This window comes from Podarcis filfolensis, assembly GCF_964270895.1.
Source record: "Podarcis filfolensis genome assembly, chromosome: 8".
Classification (NCBI taxonomy): Eukaryota; Metazoa; Chordata; class Lepidosauria; order Squamata; family Lacertidae; genus Podarcis; species Podarcis filfolensis.
The window spans coordinates 20,744,851-20,762,521 of NC_139611.1; the positions used below are offsets into that span (position 1 = coordinate 20,744,851).

The 17,671-nt window shown below is 43.5% G+C and overlaps 1 protein-coding gene across 6 annotated transcripts in view; it reads right to left on the minus strand.

Annotated features, from left to right (window-relative positions):
- Positions 1-17,671, minus strand: part of CFAP74 (cilia and flagella associated protein 74) — a 77,397-nt gene that overhangs the window by 26,536 nt on the left and 33,190 nt on the right. For all 6 annotated transcript variants that reach the window (XM_083628397.1, XM_083628398.1, XM_083628396.1 and 3 more), the window contains 6 exons: positions 12,940-13,131; positions 10,577-10,721; positions 7,656-7,777; positions 6,840-6,962; positions 4,742-4,863; positions 2,092-2,220 (listed from right to left, as the gene is read on the minus strand). In XM_083628397.1, coding sequence (XP_083484523.1) covers positions 2,092-2,220; positions 4,742-4,863; positions 6,840-6,962; positions 7,656-7,777; positions 10,577-10,721; positions 12,940-13,131 — 833 coding nt within the window. The remainder of the gene's footprint in view (positions 1-2,091; positions 2,221-4,741; positions 4,864-6,839; positions 6,963-7,655; positions 7,778-10,576; positions 10,722-12,939; positions 13,132-17,671) is intronic.

Consider the following 17,671-nt stretch of genomic DNA (forward strand, 5'->3'; position numbering starts at 1 on the left):
GGGGGGGGGAGGAAGAGAGGCATGGTGGGAAAGAGCCAATAGACTTTTTAAACTACATGGTAGTCAGAAGTGTATTCCTTAACGTAGGGTAAGCCACTCACAATATTTAAATAGCATGCTGCATAGTTCACATCTGTGCTGTTTAAATGCTATTGTTGGATGAACTGGTGATTAATTTTTTCTTACGATTAAGCTGAGCACAGGAAAGTTAATCCCATCTTCCCTTTCCCCAGTATACCTGAAGGAGTGTCTCCACTCTGCCTGGACACTGAGGTCCAGTGCCGAGGGCCTTCTGGCAGTTCCCTCGCTGCGAGAAGTGAGGTTACAGGGAACCAGGCAGAGGGCCTTCTTGGTAGTGGCACTCGCCCTTTGGAACGCCCTCCCACCAGATGTCAAAGAGAAAAACAACTACCAGACTTTTAAAAGACATCTGAAGGCAGCCCTGTTTAGGGGAGCTTTTAATGTTTGATGCACTATTGTATTTTAATATTTTGTTGGAAGCCGCCCAGAGTGGCTGGGGAAACACAGCCAGATGGGTGGGGTATAAATAAGTTCTTCTTGTTGTAAACTCTTAGTTAAGGTCACACAATTATACACCAACAGTACAATCCTATGAGTCCTTGATGGGGGGCACAGACTACCTATTTATTGACTGAGCATTTGTCCTGCATTCATTCTGATTTGCTTACAGGGTGTTTACACATCTTCCCATTAGTCAGTCATTCATCCCACACTCATCAAAGCATTTCCCTATCACTGTGTAATCTTGGTCCTCTCACTGCCACTCAGCCTAACTTGCCTCACCAGGTTGTTGTGAGGCTAAAAGTGGAGAAAGTATAATATATGTTACATTGAGCTCCTTGGAGGAAAGGTAAGATAGAAATGAAATATAGTAACAACAACCTTAAGACACTGGAAGTTGTCTTATACTTGGCCTATCTAGCTTAATATAGTCATACCTCATGTTATGTTTGCTTCATGTTATGTTCTTTCAGGTTATGTCCTGTGGTGACCCGGAAGTACCGGAAAGGGTTACTTCCGGGTTTCGCCGCTCGCGCATGTGCAGAAGCGTAAAATGACATCATGTGCATGCACAGAAGTGGCGAATCGCAACCCGCACGTGCGCAGATGCGCCGCTGCGGGCTGCACTCTTTTCATGTTGTGAACGGGCCTCCGGAATGGATCCAATTCGCAACCAGAGGTACCACTGTATTGTCAACACTGAGCAGCAGTAGCTCTCCAGGGTTTCAGACTAGGAATATTCCCAGCCCTACCTAGAGATGTTGAGGATTGAACACAGGATCTTCTGTATGCAAACAGATGCTCTACCACTGATCTAGGACCACTGATCTAGAACAACAGTTTGGGACCAGGATATCTGAAGGGCCACCATCTATGGTATGGACCTACCAGTGCACAGAGATATCTCCAGAGGCCCCATAGTGATGTCATGGCTAGGTAACTCCATCCCAAGAGATTTCCACCCCAAGAGATTTCCATCTCTCTTCTCCTTTCAATAACATCTCAGGATAGTTTTATTCTCTCATACCCTGGGTGACCCAATATGAAATTGTCTTGCTGCTACCTTCTGTTCCCATTTCCATGGTCTGCATTGTTCTGAAATTTTTGTAGGCTGCTTTGGGAGCTATAGAAGTGGGATGTCATTAGGGGCCAATGACTGCACCCACATGAAAAAGGCAAATAGATGATGGAAGGATCCCAGGCAGAGCAGGGAAATAAAGATCTCCCAGGATGGGCGACTAGAGGAGGAAATGAAAGCTCCCAGGCTGATTTGTGGGGAAGGTGGAGGCAGGATAAGAATTGTATTTGTGTACTGCTTTGTATTTTAGATACCCTGCTTTGGATTTTCTTCTTTATTTTTTATCTTGCTGCTGTTATAAGAATGTGTATTTCATAATGTATTTCTTATTGTCATAGTTGTATTTCTATAACCATTCAGAATTTTATGTTGTATAGATAGTATGCTATGTATGGACAAAGGGTGGTTTGTAAAGTTAATAAATATAAAAATAATAAAGATTAGCATTTAAATAGAATTGAGACACTTGGCCATGGATGGCTGAGGTCTACCTTGGCAGAAACTTCAGCTGCACACTAAAGGATGAATGAGCTTGAATGTAGCCTGTCTTTGGAAGCAGCTCCATGTGGTTGGCAAGTTCCTTGCAAACTTCAAACTTCAACCGCAAGGCACTTTTTGCTCTGCAAAGAGAAGAGGAACATCTGAGTTGGCATGACATTCTCTGGCCACCTCTACTGACAGATCTGACTGTATCAGCTACCATTTCTTCTCGCATTGCACAAATACACAATGATAGCTGAATATGTTAATTTTGGCTTCTCTCAGGCCACATTCACACCCTGCATTTAAAGCACTACTATGATACCACTTTCAACAGTCATGGTTTCTTCCCCCAAAGAATTCTGGGAGCTGTAGTTCAGTCCGGACACTGAGATCCAGCGCCGAGGGCATTCTGGCAGTTCCCTCATTGCGAGAAGTGAGGTTACAGGGAACCAGACAGAGGGCCTTCTCGGTAGTGGCACCCACCCTGTGGAACGCCCTTCCATCAGATGTGAAGGAAATAAGCAGCTATCTTATCTTTAAAAGACATCTGAAGGCAGCCGTAATTAGATAAGTTTTTAATATTTAATGCTGTATTGTTTTTAACACTCGATTGGGAGCTGCCCAGAGTGGCTGGGGAAACTCAGCCAGATGGGCGGGGTATAAATAATAAATTATTATTTTTATTATTAAGGGTTCTGAGAGTTCTTAGGAGACCCGGCTTCTCCTCATAGAGCTACAATTTCCAGAGTGTTTTAACGTTGGAAAGGGGATGAGCCTATAGCCTATATTTTAAGACAGCAAAAACATCTCATTTAAGGAGCAATTAGCAGGAGAGCATTCGTCCAGTGCAGGATCCTGAACACCATACAAAGAAAACAAAAAATGATTGATATTTGGTTTAAAAAAAATATGAAAAGCAGCTCAGGTTTGGGGCTAAGCAACTTGACAGTTTTCTGTCGGGAACACCTCAAAACCTTGGATTTGCATTGTGAGGATGAAGCAAATGGATCTGATAGCAAAGATACTCTGCCACTATACTTATAATCCCTTTCCTGGTAGTGAATGTTATCTAGACCCAGGAAAGTCTCTTACATAACTTGACGTTTGTCACACTTGTAAGCTGAATTTCTGAGATAGCAGCTTTATTCATTTCCTTCCAACTGTGAAGAATCTCAGTGGGGTCTAATTCTAGTAAGGAGTTTAGGATGTATCTCTTTCCAACAAAAATAGGGAAAAAAGGAAAAGAAAAAAAAGAGAAAAATAAATACCATTCAATTGTATTCGCTTGCATTTAACTAGAATGTGAAATAGTGATAAAGAGGAGCAAGTTAAAAATAGCAAGACTCAACATCTAGCTAGCAAAATCCATGGATTCAAAAAAAAGGGGGGGCCGTCAGCAATGGCTGGTCAGGGGAGATGACAGAACCATTTCTAAAAAGCAAAAATTGAGCTTCCATGGCCTACAAGTGGGATGGTGCTTGTCTGCCAAGAAACAAAAACCTAAACTTTTTTCTTTTAAAACTTCCATGTGTAGAAGTCCTGTGGAGATAAATGGGAATCTTATATCCCTATGAAACTACAATATAAAAATATGGGCCAAGGGCATATATCAGCTAATCAATTAATTACTTTGTTACCGCCAATAACCAGTATTCACAGAACAGCTAAATAGAATACAAATATCCAGAGCCAGTCTAATTCTGGACCACCTGCCCTGCTTTTTAAAAAAATAATAATTTACTTTTAATAGTTTTAATAAATACAGAAAAATGAAAAAGAGAGAGGGATAAGAAGCCCCATCCCCTAACAACAACAACAAAACCTGCTTAATTTCTACAAAATTAAAGAACTTGGGTGTAGCCAAATCCTACTCAGAGTAGACCCACTGAAAGTAATGTACCTAAATTAGTCATCATCATTAACTTCAATGGATCTACTCTGAATAGGATTAGCAATGGATGCAACCCTATTCAGAATAGATCCATTGAAGTTAATGATGATCAGCAACCAGCACAGCTTCCCCATCACTTCCTTTAATATGGACCCCAGAGTTGCTTCTGACACATGTGAACAACCCAGCAAAGGCTAATGGAAATGAGCTGTCTGCCCAAAGCTCTCCTGCTGTTTACATTGGGAAGGAAAGGGTCAGCAGGCCTTTGCCTGCATTTGAGGAGAGAGCAAATAATGATAAGGTGTGCAGAAAAGGCCCGTAATCATGGGGTAGGGCTGGGAGGCTGTGGGGTTGAAGGCTGGCCACCCAAAGGCAAGGCTGGCCACCCAAGGTGACCACCTCTGAGGAAGGCAGGAAACAGACTGCGGTTGAGGAGGACTAAGCCCTGCCTACTTACTACAGCTTTGTGTGCATCGGATGACAGGTGGCACCAATACCCATTGTGATGGACCTTCATCCCAGCAGAATAAAAGTGTACTTGGGAACACAATCGAGTTCCCAGCTTTAAATAAATAATGGCAGATTAACAAAACCAACAGTGCAATCCTATTCATGTCTGCTCAAACTAAGTTCCATTGAGTTAATTTAGACTTCCTCCCAAGTAAATGTGAATATGATTGCAGCAAATGCTAATAAATGAGGGCAAATTTAAGAATCAGTCAACCTGCAGAAGAACCTGGAAGTAGATGAATTCCTGGGCCACACACCTGCTTTGGATGATGATGCAGTCCTGATACAGCCTGTCATACATGCAGATTTTGAGGTCAACGTTTGGATTGGGCACCCACACCGGCACAGCCACAGAAACAGCAGTGACACTGAAGGACAACTGAACACGAACAGATGCAAAGTTTCAGGGGCAACACGGTCTTGTATGCTGAAAAAACAATTGCTGCCCCAAGTGTTCAGGTTCAAACTCTTCCCCCAAACTCTTGGAAGCCCAAATTACATACGAGAGTGGCAGATATGTTTGCTTAGTCTAGGGATGGGGAATGTTTGTGGCCCTCCGGATATCTTCCTTACCTGACCTTTGGCAACACTGGCTGGGGCTGATGGGAGCTAGAGTGCAACAACATTTGGAAAGCCACAGTTTCCCAAGCAGCCGGTAGAGTGCTTTGAAACTCTTATCAGCTTAGGGAGGAACCACCTTGTTTCAAAAAGCACTCCCTTCAATAGGAACCTGGATAGGGCTGCCCTCGTCTACCTTTTCTCTTCACTCTACTTCTCTTGTGTGTCTTTTTAGTTCCTAAGCCCAAGGGAGTGACCATTTCTTTCCACTTTTGCTGTTGATGCCAGCTCTCTCATTTATCTGAAAAGTGTGGGGGGGTGGGGGGGGTGATAAATGAATGAATGAATATTGTATCACTTTGCTCTCACAGGAGGCAGTGATGGCCACCAACTTGGATGGCTTGAAAAGAGGATGGAGGACAAGGCTATCAGTGGCTATGGTTAGAAGCAGTAATGCTTCTGAATACCAGTTGCTGAAAACTGTGGGAGAGCAGAGTGCTATTGTGCTTGAATCTTGCTTGCAGATTTAGCAAAGGCATCTGGCTGGGCACTGTGAGAACAGAATGCTGAACTAGACAGGCTGTTATTCTGATCCAACAGGCTCTTTTTATGTTCTTATGCTCAAGTCTCCGAAAAAGCACCATCATCCTAAGAAGGGGCGCTAGTCAGAATTGCCTGCAGATCTTAGGGTGAAAAATACACGTTTGGAGGCAACTCAGGTGACCAAGGGCACTTCCAAATTGCCTGTTTATTGCACATTCATTCCTATTTGTATGCAGGGAGCTTAGATGACGTTGCATCAAAGCAAGTGTTGCCCTACACTTTTCAGTGCATCTCCCCATAAAAATCTGTCACAAAAGTCTGATCTTTGTGAGGAAACTTGGTTTGTTGTGAAAGACTTCCCAGTAAACTGCAATTGCACAATGTGATTTACTAGTACGAGGTTGAACCCCACATGAAAATAGTAACAGTATGAAAGTGCCCTAATCTGGGGCCCCAGGCCTCTGCCAAACAGCTACAATACTGTAGCTGTTTGCCCTGGAGAAGAGGTGGCTGGGTGCTTAATGCTTACTCCTTGAAAACCCCTTTTCTTGCTCAGGTTTCTGAATGTGCCTTTGCCACATCAGGGGAAAAGAACACCTGTGGGGACTAGAAGACGATGTTGCGAGGATGGGGTGTGGGGGATGGTGGGAAGCGGGAGACAAGTTAAGCACCTTTTTTGGCAGAAGGTCCCAGTTTGACTCCTGGGCATCTCCAGGCAGGGCTGGGAAAGAATCCTCCATGGAGAGCTCCTGCCAGTCAGTGTTGACAATGTGACACTATATGCCCTGGCTTGATGTAAGACAGCTTCCTATACTGCTCTTTTCACCTGCCACTTCCCCACTGCTAAGCATGTTTTACTGCTGTTTGGCAGCAACCCAGCTTCCCAGACCTGCTAGGTGCATATGTGGGCCTGTCAGGTGTACACTTCTGGACCTTCCAGAAGAGGGTTTCAAACCCATTTTGTCCTGAGCAAATTCTTCTAGAGCCATGCCTACCCTGGCCACATCCCTCACTAGCCTTGCTTTGCACCCTCCCCTAGTGATTGGCATTCCATGGGTGGAATGTTTCTTTGAAGTGTGATAATACTTTTTGTCTGCCTAGTGTCTGGCCAAACCCACTCTGGGAATGTGGACTCAGCAAAGTTCCCCATGAGAAAATGTGGCCCTTATGCTGAAAAGCCCTCCATCCATTCCACAGCACATCCTAGCACCAGCACAAAAAGCAAACATAAGACTCAGAGCAATAACTACTCACTGGTTTGCAGTCTGGGTTGTCAAAGGTAATCTTGAAATCAGCCTGCACAGCCCCAGGAACTGCTGGGGTGAACATAATCTGAAGTTTGACAGAGCTGAAGGGTCCGATATCACCTTCAGAAACCTGGATAATAAGCAAAAATGAAGAGTAACGACAGCTCAACTTTCTAAAAATGGTTTGTGGTTATTGCTTACTTTCACTTCCTTTTTATTTTCACTCTGCATCTTTTCTCATCCATGTTTAAGTTGCATACGCACCATACTTTTAAAGCATATTTCCCACCTTCCCAAAGAATCCTAGGAACGCTAGTTTACCCCCACAGAGCAACAATTCCCAGTACCCTTTACAAGCTACCATTTCCAGGGTTCTTGTGGGGGGGGGGTAAACACTCTCCCTAGTGAAATGTGTCTGTCTCCATCATTATTAAGCTTCAGGAGGAATTTGGCTGAAGGACATGGTTTCTGGCATCCCCAAGATCACTGGATATAAGAATGTATTTTGACTGTAACTGCTTTTAAAATGTTTTTCCTTGGTCAAATTGTTGAGATAACCTTTCTTATTGTGAGCTGCTTATTGGCACAGTCCACTATGGGAAAGTGCCACTAAAATAAAAAAAACTACATGAAGATATCTCATCTAGGGTATTGGAGAGCCTTTACATTCACCAATAAGCTCACAGGGTTATATCCCATGTTAGTCCAACCCAGAGTAGACTCACTGAAATTAACAGGTGTGACTAATTAGGTACATTAATTCAAATTGGTCTACTCTGGGTAGGACTTTGTTAAGCTACAAGTTTCTCTTTCAATGCATTACCTTGCCCACTGTGATCTCAAGTACTTCTTCCCTAGATTGCTGTCCCGGAGGTCTCTCAGCTGAAGGGACTTGTAGGCTTTCCCCAATGATGTCCGTGTCGGAAGCCAGATTATCAAGTTGCCCTAAAAGGTAGACAAATGAGGAAACCCTGTAATATTATTAACCATATTTATTTATTTGTCTCCACCTCCTGCCTCTAAAATCGAACTCAAAGTGGCTTGTTAAAATCAGACATTAAAAACAATTGGAAAAACAAGGGGGGAAACAAAAACCCTGAACTGTTCACCAATAACATTATATAATATGCAGATCCAACTCAACCCCAACTCACGAAAAGAATAGCAGAAAATGAAGATCCAAATGCCTGGGAGAAAAAAGTGCTTTTGCCTGCTGCCTAAAACAGATGGTGCCAGCTGTGCCTCCCTAGAGAGAAAAGTCCACTAACAGGAGCAACCACCGAAAAGAATGGCCTCAGATGACAAAAGCAGTGTCAGGGTTGGTTCAGAGTTGGAGAACCTGTGGTTTTCTTGATGCTGTTGGACTACAACTCCCATCATCCCTATGTTCCTGGTCAGGGTTGGGGTTCTGCATGCCTCTTATATAGCATGTGTGGTCCCCCAGATCTGCTAGACTAAAACTCCCACCATCCCTATTAGCCATTTGTGGCAGGAGCTGGTGGGAGTTGGAGTCGAACATCTGGTGGGCCATAGGTTCCTCACCACTGCTATAAAACGAAACATGACTCTTCAGACAATGATACTAGAACCAACAGCCTCCTGAGCGCTGCAAAATTATCTAAAGCATGTTTGCTCCTTCTTGGTGTTTTGTAGAGGAAGTTGATGGGATGAGTGATTTCTCTTGCAATCATAGAATACTCCAGCTGTTCCTTTCTGACTTCTAGAAACTGCTTCCAAAGGGCTGGTGCTGCAACACCAAAAGCCCAGTTCCCAGTGTGTACAAAAAGCATAGTTGCAGCGATCTAAGGGGCAAGGAGGTCCCTTTGGCAACCTGTCCCAAGTCATGTAGGGCTGACATCAAAATGCTGCGCTGTCTTTGGTAGCGTATTGGCCACCAGTGAAGCCCTTTCAGTAGAGGTGTTATATGGTGTTTGCAGAATGTCTCAGTTAACATTCTAGCATTCATGAACAATAAATGAGAGTGAGCTATTGGGATAGGTGGCAGTTACTGTCACACACACCCCCCCGCATTGCTTTCACCACTGCAAGAGTTATGAGAGATAGTGAGGAAATGAAAAATATATTATAAAGGTGTGAAAGTACTGCTTGTCCTCTCCAGGCCTGCAAATGGATTGGGCCCAAAGGGTGAAAGCAGGGGAGGTAAGGGTGGCAAGAAACTGCAGAGGCAGATGTGAAATATATTCGGAGTCGAGAGTGGATTTCATGCTCTTTATTCAGCTCATAAATAAAGAGGTGAGGAGGAGGAATGGAAGTTCCCCGAGAATGCCTGCTTTATATATATTATTTACACAATGAGCCCCACGTGATTGGCTAATTCCGGGATTCACCTGTAGGCTAATCAGGTTGCGGATTCACTTCCATCTGGAGCTGCATTGGGTGGCTCCTGTGGACCAATCAGACTGCTGCATTCTGGACCCTATTGTTCTAGGACCAATCAGACTGCTGTATTCTGAATCCTATTGTTCTAGGACCAATCGGACTGCTGCCTTTTGGATCCTATTCAACTCAGTACATAACAAGATGATTCTAGTCAGAATTGGGCATTCTAATACAGCTGTGTCCAGGACCCTGATGGTCGCTGGAGACTGATTCATTAGGGTGAATGGGGCACTGCCCTGCCAATCACAGTCTGCCCTCAGCCAAGCCCCACGTGCCTGCCTTCTTAAAGCCAGTCCATGGGAGTGGCATTGTCCATCACCTTCCTTCCTCTTAGTCTCACAGTTTTCCCCTAGGGAATTCAGCTGGGAGGAGGCCAAGGATACAATTGGAATTATTACTTGGCTCTGCCTGTCATTGGTCTTTGCTGTGTCTGTGATTGGATCTGGCTCTGCCTACTGTTGGGTCTCCCTGCCTTCTGCCCTACCAGTCCCAACAGGCACCAGCCGCCACTGCTGTATTGCACTGGCAACTTGTTTTAGCTGTACAGTTCAAAGCCCACAGGCTAGAGTTTTGTTGAAAAGCAGCACAGCAGGGCAACTGTGGCACAGGCAGCATTTGATAAGGACAAAAAATGGGGGAGCAAATATTTCCAAACTGAATGGCTTTATTTTCTCCAAAATAAATAAACTTGATGACGCTTTTGAAACATTTAAAAGCTGGGGAGAGAAACTTATGCAATTTATCGTTGTGTCACTTTGTTCATAAAATTGCAGGTTGTAAAAATAAACTTGTCACATGGTTCTCGCTTTTTGAGAGGTGGGTGTTTCAGATAATTTCAAGGAGAACAATGATAAGGATTCTGTATCCGTGGGAAGAAATCCTTGGAGGTTTTGTATTTGAGGGGAAACTGCCATTGCCTGCTCAGGACAGGGTTGCATGAATACGCACCTTGAGGTGCTCCTGGATAATTCTTTGTCATTAGAGGACCAAGTGACCCCAGAAGGTTGGGAATGCTGTCCTTGGGCTGAAAAGGATTCCCCACTACTGTTTTAGGCCCTTTTCCAAGCTATCATTCTCTCTCCTTGCAGGTCCATGAAGATGGGGGGGGGGGAATCCAAAATCCATAGTAGGGTAATAATGTTATTAGGCAGCTAACCCAAATGTCACAAAATGGCGAGCATGATTTTGATTTCTTCAGAACTCTTGAACAAGCCAAGTTTTGAAGGAAGCTTTTTAAAAACAAAAACAAACCAGGCACAAATAGTATCTGCAAGAGATTTTTTTCTACTTCTTTTACTTACACTCTTGGAATTTACCTTAAATCACTTAAACCAGAAACCTTACCAAAATTGTCAGGCAGAGGGGTGTGGTGAATAACCTCTTCAGAGCGGTTAAGAGAAACCGTTTCCTTGTCACCAGTGAAGCGCCCCATACTAAAGTTGCTGTCTTTCTTATTCCCAGTTGTTGTTTCAACCACAGGGGCACAAACCTAATTGGGAGATATACAAAAAGCTCTCGGGTTTACGAATTCCAATTATTTTCAGCTGGACTAAGATTTGATTTGATTTATCGTATTTATATCCTGCTTTTCATTCAGATAAATCTCAAAGCCGCTTACAAACAATAAATAACAGTAACATAATAGAACATCACAAATACAGCATAAATCAAATAAAAATAATGAACAAATGATCAGTAAGCTTTATGGTTGAGTAGGGATTTGAACCCTGGTCGCACCAGCTTCTAGTCTGACTCTCTAACCATTATACCACACTGACTCCCAACACAGTATCTGATCAGTCTGGCCTCCATATAGGGCTATTTCCTGGACAGCTACTCAGCCTTTTGATTCTGAAGGAAAAAAACTATCAGTAGCCACAGAACAGGACCATCCACATAAGAACACCAGAAAAACCTGCTTGATCAGGCCAGTGGCCAGCGACTCATCTAGTCCAACATCCTGTTCTCACACTGGCCAAGCAGACATCTTATGGCAGGAGTGGCCAACTCCCCAGAGACTGCGATCTACTCACAGTTAAAGACTGGCAGTGATCTACCCCCTTTCTGATCTACCACAGACATCCAATGATGTTACCTGTTGGACGTGCCTGTCTTATGGAAAATATGCAAGCAGGACTTGAGCACAGCAGCACTTTCCCCACTTGCGATTCCCAGAGACAGGCTGCCTCTAACAGAGGGGGGTGGAACACAGTCATCATGATAAGAGATTGAAAAATAGATAAGAGATAAGTTAAGAGATAATATAGACAAGAGATAGATAACAGATAAGCAAGGAAAATGATAATATAAAAGATAAGAGATAACAATATATGAGATAAGAGAGATGAGAGATAAGAGGTATGTAAGCTATATATGATAGAAGATGAGATATAAAAGATAAGAGGCAGGTATGTAAAGAGGCAGGCAGGTGGGGACTGGCTGACGAAGACTGAGCTTGGTAGGGTGGCCTCCACAGAGTATATTAAAGGAAATGTCAGTGCTACATAAAACCTTGCCTTTTGTATCATCAGTTCCAGGGCCATTTCCCCTGAAACACTGCACCATATATTGCATAAAACCAGGGTATTTTTTGGAGGGGAGGGGGGAGACAAATACTCTTGAACAACATAATAGCCAGGAAACTCAGGCGGAATATATGGTCAATGAGCAGAAGCAGCCACTGACCTCAGTGTTGCTGCCATACTAGAGTAAAGTATACTGCCCTAATCTCTGAATGGCACAAATGGGGAACGTAGGAGTCTCAGTTTAGAGAAATTTTTCATTTGTTCCAAAATGAAAGAGAGCTCATAGTGCTCATAATGATCAAGGGGTTTGATGTTTATGGTTGTGGTAACTGCCTGCTCTCTGCTCCATTTAAGTTAGTCATCAAAGTGTTCACTGGCTTATCCCAAAAAAGGTTCCTGGGAAAAACACACACCTTGATTCGATAAAACAGTAACAAACAAGGCATGTGCAGTTTGGGACAGAGAAATTTTTTCATTTCAGTTTCTCATTTTTGCAATTCAGTTCAGCTGCCCCCATTTCCTGAGTTTGCTAATTTTTTTTAAAGTTCGCACAAAGTTTATATGCATTTGCTACATACAAGCAATTTTTGCAGACCAATTCCCTCAACATAATGTGGTTTTGTACATCATTTTCCATAATATGAGCATTTTTGTGCTTTTTTGTAAACATTTTTTGGTTGGGCGGATGCACCAAAAATTGAAAGCAGTGCAAATTTTCAAGCGATAACTGCATTTCACTTTGATGAATGGTTCAGGAAGTTTGGTATGTTTCTATTAAAATGCAAACAAAATATGTTTCTCCTGTATCCCTATATTCAGTCTGTACCCCACCCCATCCCACAAGAAATCTTATCAGAATGCTTTCTTTCTTTCCTTAATAGTCTTGCCTGAAAAGCAATCATTAATTTTGCTTTAAGTTTTCATATTTCTAGTAGCAACTTTAGGCTGGGGAGAAATAACATCACTGGGCTAGACTCTTGGATCCTATTTGGAAGCCAATCCAGAGCAAAAGGAATAGAGAAGAAACTCTGAATTGCAAACTCATCAGGAAAGGATTTCTGCTTCCAAGCAGGCTTAAGGGAAATGACAATCAGATCTCTCTGGGAAAGGAGCACCTATCAATGACTAGTTTGAGATATGCCGATCTATGTCGCTTAGAGCTCTCAACTGAGGAAGGCTTACAAAGACTGCTTTGTCGATGGAAGGTGGTGCAGTCACAGTATGTTGCACCATTGCAGTGTGTGTAGTGTCAGCTGCTTTGCGGAGCTGGAATCTTGTTCCCAAGGCGCCACAGTTCGTCAAGGTGATGGTCCGTGAAATTGTCTCTCCCACCACATGAGTGCCAAAGTCAATGAGCTCTTTATCTAGTGCCAGCTGAAAAGAGAGGGAGAGAGGGAGGAAACATAATTACTACTGTCCTAGATAGGCAGTAATGTCAGTTAAATGAACGGCTACCATTTCAAGCACAAGACCTTAAAATCCTTATTGCCGCTTCAAAAGGCAATGTCACAGTGGGATCTTTTCCCCTTGACTGTTGCATGGAAGCTGCAGCAGATTTATAAATCAATGATTTTTATATTATTTTTTTACAAAAAGAAAAATGAAATCAAATTATATGGAATGCAAATCATTAAAAAAAAACACCCATCTAAATACTACAGATTGCACTCAGTGTTCATCCTACTCAGAGCCAGGATTAAGGCCCATTAAATTCAGCGAGTCTACTCTGAGAAGGACTTACAAGGATACAACCCAACATCTCTCATATACAATTGGGTTAATACTAAATCTTGATAAAAGCACAAGTCAAAGTTTAATCTCTAAATTAAATCAATGCTTCTACTAGGTACATCAAGTTAGAGGAGGCTTTTCTATGTAAATGAAAAACTCACCGAATCATTTATCAAATATGAATATTAACACTCTATCACCCACTGAGGTTACAGGACCCCTCTAGTATGATGAACCCATCCTGCACTAATTATCTACATTCCACAACTGTACATTCATACAAATGTTTCTATCCATTTGGTGAGTATAGGACAGAATATTACAGCCCCTTCCACGGTACAGTAAAGATAATGCTTTTTTATCAACTTTGTATTTGGATATCAGGTCTGCTAAAAGGTAAAGGTAAAGGTACCCCTGCCCGTACGGGCCAGTCTTGCCAGACTCTAGGGTTGTGCGCTCATCTCACTCTATAGGCCGGGAGCCAGCGCTGTCCGCAGACACTTCCAGGTCATGTGGCCAGCGTGACAAGCTGCATCTGGCGAGCCAGCGCAGCACACGGAACGCCGTTTACCTTCCCGCTGGTAAGCGGTCCCTATTTATCTACTTGCACCCGGGGGTGCTTGTCCCCAGTACTTCATCCTCCGAGCTGCTGCCTCAGTGATACGCCTTCTGGGATGGGGCATTAACTATATTCATAATTCAGCTATTTTAGTATTTAGGCATGTTTGTTGTGCTGCTCAGTTTTGACATTTAGTGACAAATAAGAGATCCAGCTAACCAATTTATTAAGCAATTCATTTCCTGCCAATTTGCTGCTAAGTCAGGGGGCACATTTCTAAACTTGGCAATGCTGATTGCCATGGAGAGCCAGCAAGAAGTGATTCTCACCCAAGCGTTGAATACTTGTCATGGTTTATTTGATGGGAAATAAATTATTTATGAAACATCCCTGATAAGGGAAACACACATACACACACACACACCACAAAATCCTAAATGCATAAGGAGAGCCCTGCTGGATTAGGACAACCCTTTTCTCACAGTGACCATTTGCTAACATTGTCCTCCGAGATGGCTGTCTAACTGCAAACTCTTGAATAGTCCTGAGGTCCTTCTGTGGTCAGAAAGTAGCACAGAACACATTTACACTGGAATACACATCAGACTGATCCTATTAACTTGAGGCCTTGGGTGCAGTGATGCACTAACAGGCTTGTCTTTGGGACAGAGGTCCACTCAGCAAAACTAGTAGGAAGGCTCAGAATTGAGGCGTGTTTGCGGAAGGAACAAGCAGCAATGCACTACATAGACTCAGCCTAACCTACCTCACAGGGTTGTTACAGAGATCAAAATGGGGTGGAATAGAAACATGTGCACCACTTTGAGCTCCTTGCCCCTTTGCTGGTTTCCTACAATTTGCCTTTGAAGAATTAAAATGCTGCTACCTTGCAATGCCTTGATAGCAGGCACATGTTGTGGAACTAATCATGTCCTTGGTTGTACAAGGAGCTTGTTTAAGCATCTATGTTTAATAAGAGCGACTGTCCTTGATGGAACTGTGCGTCCGATGCCTAAAAATAATGCGTTGACGTCTTTTCCCCTCGAATAGCTGCTTGATAAAATTCTCGAAAGGCTCCCAACAATGTATCAGCAATAAATAAATAAACAAACAAAAGGTTCATAAACTTTTATTGCAAGCTGTTGGTTAGATTTCAAGATGCTGTTGTTTTCCACTGCACAGCTAATTTTAGGAACAAATTCTCTGAAGTTGTTGTCTTTGAGCATTATACTCAAGTGCACTTTTAAATGGAACCACCTACATGTGTTTTTGCAGCACTGGCACCTGTAGTCTTAAAAAGAAAAAACACTATAGCAATACGTATTATTTAAAATTTAAAACAGAGAACTTCTGTGTGTTTGGGACGACCCTGTTCTCTGCTGTTTTTCTGAGGCTTTCCTCCAAGTGGTGCTATGCAAAGCGGGTCCCTTTCAATAATGGCACAAATTGTGTGAAATGTCAGGTTTTACAACATACTCCTTTCACTGCCAGGTCAAGAGTGGTTTTCCCTGCTCTGAAGGCTTTAAAGTCAATTCTTTTCAGGCCCTTTTCAAGGGAGACAGCTTGAATGTGAGTGGAGGAAGACTCCAGTCGAATGAAGTCAAACACTGGTGAGGACTCATCATCGAGCCAACCTAGTGGCAGTGAAGGCAGAAAAGAAGGCATACTTTGCTGCCTCCATTGCATCCTCACTGTGCTGTTCAGCAGAGCTTTTCCAGGTAGTGTGGGTCCTTTTAAAGTCTGGCCCAAAGGAGGTGACAAAACCAACAGTAGTTTGCTGTGACTTGTTTGCTAAGCATTTTGAGGATAAAATCAATTGCATCTGCTTGGACCTTGACTCCACTCTTAAAGCAGATAATCTAGTCATGTTGGATGAAGTTAAACAATACGGCTTGAGGATGTGGACAGGTGCTTGGATTGGTCAGAGCAACCACTTGCGCTCTGGACCATTGCCCCTCTTGGTTGATAAAACTAGCAGGGAAGGGACAGCCAGATGGATGAGGGAGGTGATACCTGCCTGCTTGAAGGAGGCAGTGGTAAAAGCACTCCTCAGGAAACCCTCCCTGGATTCAGAAAATCTAAGTACCATATTTTTCTGTGTATAGGACTAGGTTTTTTCCTAAAAAATAATGTCAAAAATTAGGGGGCGTCTTATACACGGGGCCATCTCACCCCATTTTCTTAAATCTGAGTCCCCCAAAACAGGGGGCATCTTATACATGGGAGCCTCTTATAGACGGAAAAATACGGTAATTACCAGCCAATTGCCGGTCTCTCCTTCTTGGGCAAGGTTCTTGAGTCTGATTAGCGAGGGGTTAATGCCACAGAGTAAGCTGTCCTGCCAGGCCTCTGTCTACCTGAGAAGCTCAGAACCTAAAGAGGTATGAGCTGGTTGCTCCAAGCTCTAACAATATGGTTCTAACAAGCCTCTCTTGAGTTCCTGTACCAATAATTTAAGAACTTTCACCACTGTAACCAAGCCAGGTTTTAATGCCTGTGCAACTTTTTCTGATTGCTGTATGGAAAAAGCACATGAATCTGACCTTTGAAGAGTTCATAAGTAGAACGTTTTTAAAGCGTGTGACCTTTTCCTATGCTAGTGGAAGAGGGGAACTTTGGTAGGAACTGAGAAGAGCATATTTTAAAGGTCTAACAGCCTACATTTCCATGCTTTCCTATGTTTCATATTTTGTGATTTTAAATAACTGTTGGGGTTTTCTCACCTAAGAGTACTTGCCCCAAACCTGGATCTTGGCATCGAGGAAATTCTCCTTTTATGCTCCCCCCCTTGCCACCAACACTTGCTTCAACAGAGACGGTGGTGAACTGAGGCCTTCTGAACTTCTGTCTCCTGTCCACCTCTCCTTTGCTCCACCTTCTTTGTTGGAGAACAAGAGACTCTTAAAGAGCCAAAGCTATCAGCTGAAAATGGGCACTTCTCTGTTACTCCATGGTCTCCCACTTGGAACACTCTCCATACCAACAGACTGGTGTGTGTAGGAGTGCCAAGGCTCCTCTCATTGTAGCTATGGAGACAACAGCTGTTCCCGCTTTGGAGTGCTGCTATGCTGACCTGATTAGAGTTACAAGGCAGCAGCTTACTTAAAGGAAGCTAATAAGGGGAGGGGGGTGGAGCCAAGCATTCTGGAACACAAGCCTCAGACTTCAGGAAATCATACCAGGAGACAGTACTGGGCTTGGCAACTGGTGGGCACCCTCAGTACAGAGCAGCCCGAGTGTTCCAGTGGCCACTTCATCCCCTCCTGAAGCTGAGCAACAGTGGTGCTCTACAACCCTGTGGTCGCCACCAGCTGTGCCACAGCCAGGGCTTGGGACTGGTCTAATTCTTCTTAAGGCCAGATATACCTCCTCCATACTTAAGTTAGATGAAATCTTGAATTCTTGCACCAAGGAAACAACTTGCTCCGATAAAGCTTAACAGCAGATTGAACCTTTTTAAGACTATGCCCCCACACTACCTTTCCTGGGCTCCGCCCCCCACTTTGTGGATAACTTTAGGTTCTTAGTGGGCCAGCTCTCCGGTTGGAAGATGGGCACCCCTCCTCTGTCCCAAAGCCTCTTGCTTGTTGTGCTTCCTGCACCTCAGTACGGGGTCCTGTGAGG